General features: G+C 32.8%; 1 protein-coding gene across 2 annotated transcripts; it reads right to left on the bottom strand.

Annotated features, from left to right (window-relative positions):
- Positions 1 to 3,470: 3,470 nt before the first annotated feature.
- On the bottom strand, positions 3,471 to 7,752 carry LOC149549667 (cysteine-rich receptor-like protein kinase 6). 2 transcript variants are annotated; one of them, XM_089792966.1, is made up of 7 exons: positions 6,929 to 7,741; positions 6,453 to 6,590; positions 5,061 to 5,188; positions 4,640 to 4,850; positions 4,299 to 4,533; positions 3,948 to 4,098; positions 3,471 to 3,837 (listed from the first exon to the last, which is right to left on the bottom strand). In XM_089792966.1, exons 1-7 carry the CDS (start codon positions 7,716 to 7,718, stop codon positions 3,625 to 3,627), a joined length of 1,866 nt encoding a protein of 621 aa, XP_089649092.1. In that variant the 5' UTR covers positions 7,719 to 7,741; the 3' UTR covers positions 3,471 to 3,624. The 2 variants fall into 2 exon arrangements, with proteins under 2 accessions (XP_089649092.1, XP_089649091.1); XM_089792965.1 differs by having other exon boundaries at positions 3,481 to 3,837; positions 6,453 to 6,593; positions 6,929 to 7,752.
- Between the last annotated feature and the right edge of the window lie 1,965 nt (positions 7,753 to 9,717).

The following is a 9,717-nucleotide window of genomic DNA, read 5'->3' as shown; positions in this document are numbered from 1 at the left end:
AATAATCATATACTTCTAAGCGATTAGATAGTATTTTATAAGGATAGCTTGTGAGTAGGTCGGTTTATTTATATTTATTTATAAATATACATTTGATATGTATATTTATTTTACAATTAGTTTAAAGTGTAGATTTATGTAGCGAATCAAAGAAAGTTATAATTAACTTTAAAAATTATACAATTGTGAAATATTTCATCTTTAGTTGGAATAGTTAGGTTCACAAATCTAGATAAGAGTAGTGATATAGATTATAAGAAATGTGCTACTAGTTTGTTTTCTTAATTTTGATTTCACCCCATTAAATGGACTAGCAAAAACTAGATGGTATCACTACTATCATGTATATTAGAATATAGAGTACTGAATTAAGTAAGAACGTCATTTGGATCCAAAATATTTAATGGATTTTGATTTCACACAACATTTCACTTCCAGTTTGCATTGTGATAATCAAAATATCATAAAGATTGCAAACAATTAAAATTTGTATGAAAAAATAAGGTGTATTGAATTGATGTTCATTAAATTCAAGTTGCTAGTGAAGAGTAAATGGTCAATATATTTAAACATCTATGATGGAAAACAAATTTTCTCAAATTATTTCACTTTAGCTAATTTATAAGAAAATGTTAAGAAAAATAAGATTGTCTAGAATTTATTTTAAAATTGTTAAGATATCTTAACATTATAGTTTTTTTAGAGTTTACAATAAATTTTTTGTAATAAGTGTGAAGAATCAATGGATCATCATCTTGTTTCTCATCCATTTTCTAGTCAATGTTGGAGCTCCATTCTGAATAAATTAAATTATAGCACCCCATTGTAAAACACGTTATGGGAGATTTTTCAATCTTGGCTAGTTCTTTATCCAAAATTGTTGTTTTCAAATCTTTGGAAGTGTATTCCAGCATTAGTTGTGTGGGCTATTTGGTGGGAGAGAAATAAGTGCATTTTTAGAAAAGAGGTAAACTCTATTGGTAAGGTTTTGGAAGGCATGGAGAGAGCAATATCAGAAGTGATGAATGTGAGTTTAAGAAATTGCAAAGTTAATCCTATTGTAACATCTTGGGACTCGATAGTGATCCAAGAATGGAGACAACTAATTATTCCTTATGGTTGGAAATTATGCAAACCATCTCCTTCTTCAGTATCTCGATAGGAGGTGCATTGACATGCTCCATCTGAGGGCTTTTGGAAGCTGAATTTTGATGGGACTTCCAAAGGGAATCTAGGATTGTCGAGTTTGGGAGTGTGCATTCAGGATTCTCAAGGATCAGTAGTTGCTATTACTACATCCCCTTTACCCACTAGTACTAATAACATGGTAGAAGCACAAGCTCTATTAGCGAGAATTACTTTAGCCAAGCAAGGTAATTTTCATATGTTGCAAATTGAGGGAGATTCGTTAGTTATTATAAATAATTGCATTTATAGGAAGTCATATTCTTGGAAATTAAATTATATTCTTACTCAAGTCTTGAGACTTTTAGATTATTTTCAAGAAATTAGTATTTCTCATACATTTCGGGAAGGTAATCAAGTTGTTTATTATCTATCAAGTATGGGCTACGATGGATTAATTTTTTCATCCTTGCATCCATCGGCTTTGATTGATAAATACGATGAACTTAAAAAATTATTGATATTAAAAAAGCCACTTGCCATCAAGTACAATAATATCATTACGCATCAGCGTTCCCAATTGAAGGCCGATATCAGTTTGTGCAAAATGTTATGGCAGTATTACGCAACTTGGATTGACATTTATTTTGCAGTGATCACATGCCTTATCAGGTGTGATAATGATTCCATATCTTCAGTTTATTGCAAGCTCACGTGGATGGGTATTCTCCATTTTCGATCATAATTAAAGTATCCAAAAAGTTCTCGGCTAGGCTCTTTATTCATAGTTGAGTTTGCAATTCAATCATCCTATTCAAAATGTCGAAACAAATTGATGTTGCTAGCCCTTGTGATACTTGTCAGAAGAAACATAGGGTTATGTTGCTAAAGAATTACTAGATTTGGATGCTACCAAAGGCTGAGGATGTTCCATTACTAGGTGATGTGGACAATGTTGAGCTTGATACGATGTTTATTATTCATTCTCCCACAATTCGCAGGGTTATCAGACATGTTATTGGTGAAGAGCTTTTGTAGTGCATTTCTTGTACTTGTTGACCCTTGTATCCATCTTTCTCTCCAATGCCATGGATATTATGTAATCTCCTTTGCTATTGTAGTCCCTGGCTCATAAGGTGTTGTAGCCATGTTTTTTTTGGGGTAACAAGTTGAAGAAAACCATGCAAAATTACGACCTTTGGAGTGGTATGGCCTTAGTCGAGGGTTTGTTTTCTCATGAACAATTGCTTCATAGACATGAATGTCTGGTGATATTTGAAGCACTTAAAAATGTTGTTGAGAATCGAAATCCTTCATGTATGAAGTCAGCATTGTAGCCTTCTACTGTTGTAGATCATGTTGGGTCTGGATGGTCTCCTGAAATACACGTGGAGGAGAGTAAATGTGCTAGTTGGGAGTGTGACAATCCTCATTGTGCTTGTGGTTGGAGTAGTGACATTATTGTTGGCAGAGATTCTAAGTTGTCAAGCAGATCAGAATTCAGGATGCATGTTTCTCCCAAGGCATGTAGTGATTCTCATGGGTGTGATGTTATGGAAGAGTGACATAAGACATCAAGTCTTTTTGGTTTTTGGTTGACATAGTTATTCAGAATCTTGTATGATATGTTTTGTATCTTATCTATATTGTAATAGTTGGCGTAATTATGGGTGGCTGATAATCCCCCATTTTGTAGTCATATTACGCTTCTTAGGTAGTTTTAATTTATAATTCTTTATATCTACTTGGTTGTAAATATATGGAATGATGCTAGGTTTTCTTACTGGTTCTTTCCTAGTTGACCTTTTTGAATCATTTTTTATAAATAATATATTGATTTACCACTTTTTCCTTACGAAAAAAAACTTTTTTATAAATATAGTATACTAATTTTCCTTCATTGCTAAATATGTTTTATGCCTTTATTGTCATGCTCTAGACCATTTTAGGTAAATTTCCTTCAGAAATAATTTCAAAGTAAGTTGTGGCTCTTTAAATGTTCATGTGATAATAGAAAATGATTGTATGAAAATAGTCAAGGATCAACCATTCAAAAAGTCTAGAATCTCTAATGTCAAACATCATTGTCATTCTCGTAATAAGTCCTTAAACATAATTTTTCAATATAATAAACAAATCATAGTAATGTTTTGTTTTATTCCAAACAAGATATGTGTAAAGAATAGAACAAAATACCATTATAACTTAAGGCACGTATTGTTATAAGAATTGTAAATATAGCTATAATTATTTAAATAAAAATTATTAATAAATTAATTAAATAATATTAGATGAATAAAAATATCAAATCATATTTGCAGAGATAATATTATAGATATAAAAGAAAAGATAATATTTTTTCAATTTAACATTATTATAGAGCCCAAAAGGCTAATGCCATTTTGATGGAGTCATAGATGAGACATGGAGCATATGAGAACAATGGCTAAGTATTTACAACTTCTAGATGTATGATTCTCTATTATGTTTAAGGCTAATTCATGTCATCTTTGTAGGGTTTGGTAAATTGGTGAAAGAAAATTTTGAAAGCATTGAGTAGACATTGAGCATTGGTGGACGAAATGATGGCTCTTCTTGTATACAAAGCAAGCCAACATGAATGCATCGGAAGCATTCCTCCACAACACAATTTTCAACTATACCTTTGTCAATTACATCCAAACAACTTCCTTTGTTGTAACATTCCCATGCCTGCATATTTGTCTTTAATATAATCAGAAATATAAATTGACTAATGATTATTTGATCTAATAATTAAATAAAATGACATAGAATGACATCCATTAGATGTAATGCCTTACCAATTCTAGAAGGCCTTGAACTCCATCAGAAAGTTGAGTATCTGCATTCTTTCTTCCACTTACAATTTCTAGAAGTACAATACCAAAGCTATACACATCAGCTTTTTCAGATAACTGGCCATGCATAGCATACTCTGGTGCCAAATAACCACTGCATATGACCAAAGAGGACACACTAAGTCAATTTTTTTTACAAAAGACTCAATGGAGAATTCAAACCAAAAAGTATTCAAAGAAATAGGTTTTAATTAAGTAGGTAGAGAGGGTCCTCATTGTGTACAAAGATTCACATTACAACATCACAACATAACAATTATTTCGATAAAATATTATAATAATTGAAATTCGTACTATGTTCCAGCAACTCGTGTGCTAACATAACTCTCATCTTCTGAAAACAATCTTGCTGTCCCAAAATCTGCTATTTTGGGATTCATTTCTTCATCCAACAAAATATTACTTGCTTTGAGATCTCGATGAATAATTCGCAGATGAGAATCATCATGTAAGAACAAAAGGCCTCGAGCTACTCCAACTATGATGTTGAAACGCTTCTGCCAATCCAGCTCTTTGCTCTGATGTGAATCTGAAAATTCAATTTATTTTATTTGTGCATAACAAATAAAAAGTTAGGCTGACCATTTCTGTGTAATTGTTTGAAATCAAATTGTAGATAAAATGGAGTTACCCACCAAATAGTATTTTGTCTAAGCTCTTGTTAATTAAATATTCGTAAACAAGCAAACTTTGTGATCCTTGTGTGCAACACCCAAGAAGATTCACAAGATTTTGATGTTGAATCCTTGCCAAAACATTGACTTCATTTTCAAATTCTTTCTTTCCTTGTGAAGATTGTAAAGACAGCTTCTTGACTGCTATCTCTCTTCCATCTGGCATGGTGCCCTGAGATTAACACATAGCCTTTCAGCCTATTTCTATCACACAATTTGACTAACTAAATATGGGCTATACAGATAATTGCATAAGTGTGAAGAGATTTCATTTTTAGGTGATAAGCATGTGCAAGAAGAATGAAGCATATCTAGTTCAATTACTTCTCTAAAAACAAGTTGATATGCAATTGAATAATAATAATAAATAAAGAAGTAATACCTTGTATACGACACCAAATCCACCCTCTCCAAGCTTGTTATCCTCATGGAAATCTCTGGTTGCAGCTCTTAATGTCTCCAAATCGAATGTTATTTGATAGTAAGCACTAAATGGCCAGTCTTTTCTGCCTGCCCAGAGCGATATGGCAATATAATTACAGAGAAAAGAAGAGAGTTTTCAAACATATTTGTAGGAGACAAATGAGAATAATGATTATGAAGAGACAATTGTGCTGATAATTTGAAGAAAAAGTGGGCATGGGTTTAATAATTCAAAGAGCATTTTTCAAGTTTGATTATAAAAATTGAATAATCTGCTTTGATATATTGTACTTGATAGGGTTTGATCTTATGATAAAAGTCAAAGAGATTCCCTTTATCCTCACTGCTATAAGTTAAAGAGGAATTCGTCCGTCATGTAATATTAAGAGATATATTCCATACGCTAATGGCTTATCATATTTAACCATTTTATCAATTTTATCGTAATTCATTCCAAGCTTGTTATCCCTGAGGCAGTGCTTGCAATTTTTTAAGCTATAATATGTGGAGCTATGGAATTATGGTTATAGATTTCGCTATTTTAATTGTATTTTTAAATAAAATTAGTAAGAATGTTTCTTGGATAGAAATGTTAGGAAAAAAGTAATATCATTTTATTTTGGTCTTAAATTTGAAAATGGCCACTCTTAAACATCACACACTATAGGATAAATTAAGCTTGGAAAAAAAAATCAACTTTCTATTTACCACTTTTAGCTTAAGAATCAAGCCTTATATGATGTTCAAGCCTCCGTTTGAAAATAGGAACTCAACTATTTATTTCAGTACAAAAATAATGTTGGGGTTTAGAACTAAAATGCACAAAAGACAAAACAAAGTCAAACAGTTTTTTTCCTGATTCATCAAAGCATAGTGAATTTTTTCCAAATTGTTCGTTGTTTTCGACTACAAACTATGCCGATTATGAAGATCAAATGTTGAAATTTTCAAAACAATCCATTTCAATTTTTTGAAAATTAGTCAATTGTACAGTTTGCAGGGAGGATAGTTGTGTCCTTAGAATTAGGTCCATATTTTTTATTGAAGAAAAATTCTTAACCTCCAACTTTTTAAGCATTTGAAATTTAAATTTTGAAGTTAAAATTTCAAGTTCAATTGCATTAGAAATCCTTAAAACCATAATTATTAAACAATATCTGGCAGAAAAATATTTCAATTTATTTTTAAAAAAAAAGAATCACGTGAGAAAATAAGATAAATGGTTCTCCAAATCCTTAAGCTCTTGTTAAATTTAAGATTGTTAATGCAGTTTCTGAAGAAACAAATCTGATTTTTTCCTATTTTAGAAAAAAAGAAAAGAAAAAAGTCAAGATGCGTGGTAACTAAATACCTTGATTAGTATCCTTCCAATGTATTGCATTTGCACTCTTCATTTTTCTTCTTACAGTAAACAGCAATCCCATCAATAACAGGAAGGCTATGAAGCCACTAAAGGAAGCCAAAATTATGGGTATCTTGTTTGAGGACTCTTCTGTATGCAATATCAATGGTTAAATTTCACTAAAATAACATGATATGATAAATCAAATAAAAAATAAATTATTTGTAAAAGAATGCAGCTATCCTCTCTATAAATTGCACCATTCACTAAATTTCAAAAAAACTAAAACACAATGAATTTTTTTGAAATTTTTACCATTTCATTTTAATGATCTACATATTTTATGATAGAAAACAACAAAAGAATTATGTTTGATTTTTTTTTTTTTTTGGTCTTGATACATTTTGTCTCGAGATTAACCAGCCACCTTTTAAACATGACACACTAAGAAAAAAAATTATACTCAAACCGAAATTACTCAATACTTGATGAAGGCGAAAGCTGTGTTGATGGTAGCGGGGAAGCAGGGGAAGCAAAGAAGAAGGGGTACACTTTATAGAGAACCGAGCAACTTCCAAATGACCCCGCGGCTCCGAGACGATATCCCCCTTCAGTCGATTTCAAAAGAGCCCCAATTCCCCTCCTCAAACACGCCTTGCAATTGTCACCGGAAATATCTCTCATACACTGAATCAGCGCATAGATCTTTGTAATCTGAGAGTACTCAGAAGTTGAACCGGCCGCGTACATAATCGGCGAATCGTCCACTTTCGCATACAAATCGGAGAAAAGATTCTTGACGGCGGAGCTAAAGGCGGCGGGATTCGTGGCATTCCCGCCATTAATATCGTACATCTCCGTGCTGTTGTCCAGTATTCCGATGAAGTTGAAAGGCTCGTAGCGCAGGTAGCATTTGTTATTAGAGAAAACAACTACGCTCACCCCGCGAGAACAAGATTTTCGGATAGTGGAATTTAACTGCAGAGAACAAGCGTAGCATTCTTCGACCGTCAGATCTCCCCTGCATTGAAGGAGGCCGTATAACTGATCTGTGCTTTGACCGTAGAAGGTTGTATTGAAACCGCCAGATGAGGCCGCGTGGTGGACAAGATTGTTGACTAGCGTGTTCCTGTTTTGCTCCAATGCACTTCCATCCGTGAACCTACTGCTGGTGTTGCAATACATTTCCGCTGCCTTGCAGGGGACAATTAACAGCACTGAAATGGAGAAGCAGAAGAAAGCATAGCGGCACGAGGAGGAATTGAGGAAACTCATGTTTTGCCTCACTCGCCTCAAATTATCATGGGAGATAATTGCGCTCTTGTGACATGTCCTTATATTTATACATGAAATTTATTAGCACAAGCCAGGCCTAGAATTCGAGAGTCATGATTAGAGCAAACTTCTAATTGAAACTTTGGAAAAAAATCACTACGTATCTGAAAAAAAAATGACTTTGTTTCGTTTTTAGTCCATTTTTTCCGGAGATTAGTCTGTCTCATTTTTTATTAGGGATGAAACATTGATACTAATTAGGGGAAGAGATCTAATAGTGACAGATCTATTATTTCGTAAGTTGAATTATGTCAATTTTTTCGGTGTAGTAGGCGATTCAAGAGCTTAAAGTTAAGGTTTCGACATTCCGGCATTTACAGAACTCTTAGTAGAGGTCATGGAGTGCGAAGTGGTCAGAAAGTGTCATTTAAAACATTCACCCAATGTCTGTCCTATTCATTCCCCAATACTTGCTCACCAAAAATACGAGTACTTGTGGTAAAATGTCTCAATAGTTGTTATGAAATGTCCCAATAGTGGTGCACAAATGGATCAATTACCAATAAAAAAAGGTTACAAAAATGTTTGACTATTAGTAAATGTGTGATCGGCTATTGCTGGGTATCTATGACACTACTATATCATGGTCAGTGGGCCTCCTAACGACGATTGGGTCTCTTCCCCTACCTACAAATAAAGTTCGAAGGCTGACTCATCACACAACTTGTTAAAATAGCACACCCATTGAAAACATGCCCAAAAATAACTTTCTAGAGAGGTTCAACAAAAACTTGATACAAAAATATCTACTAGTCAATTTTTAAAATATCATTTGATATTAATAGAATATTGTATAATGTTGTTATATAAAATATGACATATGATATCATAAATATTTGTTATATCTAACATCTTCAACAAAACATATTCATTGTTGTATGAAATCAATCAAGTGGAAGACTCTTTCATTTTACAATTTCTTTATTGAAACCTTTCTTTTTATTTTTTTATGGTCATTCACTATAACAATCACACTCTCTTCTATTTCATGTTGAACACTCATAATGAATACAATGAGCTCAGTGATTCAAACTGGTGAAATGTTTTTTTCTTCTAAACTTCTCTCGGAGGGTCTAATAGATATCTACAATATGCCATGAACAAATTTGGATTGGGTGTAGTTTTTGCACGACCACGAAAAAATAAGTCAACTTTGACTATTTAACACTTGTACTATTGGAATGAAGCTTAGTGTGTGATGTTTAAGTTGTCCAATTTTATACAGGTGTTGGACTCATGAATTATGAAGTCATAGATTATAAAATAAGAAATTGATTATTAAATCACCTAAAGAAAAAAGAAAGTAATTAGTTTCCCATTCCATTATTATAGTCGATTATATCGAATGGCATAGTCCAGATAAAATATTAGAGCAAAGCATTTGTTCCTTGCAAACCATGGCAGATCAAAGTATGCAAGCAAAAAATAAACTTGGCCTAGAATTTGAGAGTCATGGTCAAGGAAAAATTCCACAGATTACGTATTCTATAGAATACTATAACAAATTTCTTTTTTCCTAGTGATGACAAAATGGATACTAATTAGGGGAAGAGATCTTGTAGCAACCCAAACTAACTTCATGTACTTAGATCTATTATATCACTAATCGAATTATGTCAATTCTTTCGGTGTAGTAGGTGATTCAAGAGCTTAAAGTTAATGTTTTGGCATTCAGGCATTTACAAATCTCATAGTGGAGGCTGTGGAGTGTGAAGCAGTCAGGAAGTGTCATTTAAAACATTCACCCTATGTCCATCGTGTTCACTCCCCAATAGTTTCTCACCAAAAACATGACTACTTGAGGTAAAATGTCTCAATGATCATTATGGAATGTCCCAATAGTGGTTCACAAATGGATCAATCACCAATCAAAAAGGTTTAAAAAAATGTTCGACTATTAGTACGTGTGTGATTAGCTATTGTTGGGTATCTATGACAC

This window comes from Cupressus sempervirens, chromosome 7 (genome assembly GCF_028749045.1).
Source record: "Cupressus sempervirens isolate cs-2001-9-10 chromosome 7, ASM2874904v1, whole genome shotgun sequence".
Taxonomy (NCBI): domain Eukaryota; kingdom Viridiplantae; phylum Streptophyta; class Pinopsida; order Cupressales; family Cupressaceae; genus Cupressus; species Cupressus sempervirens.
Note: the sequence above shows the minus strand (reverse complement) of the source record. Positions and strands in the feature narration are given on the sequence as shown.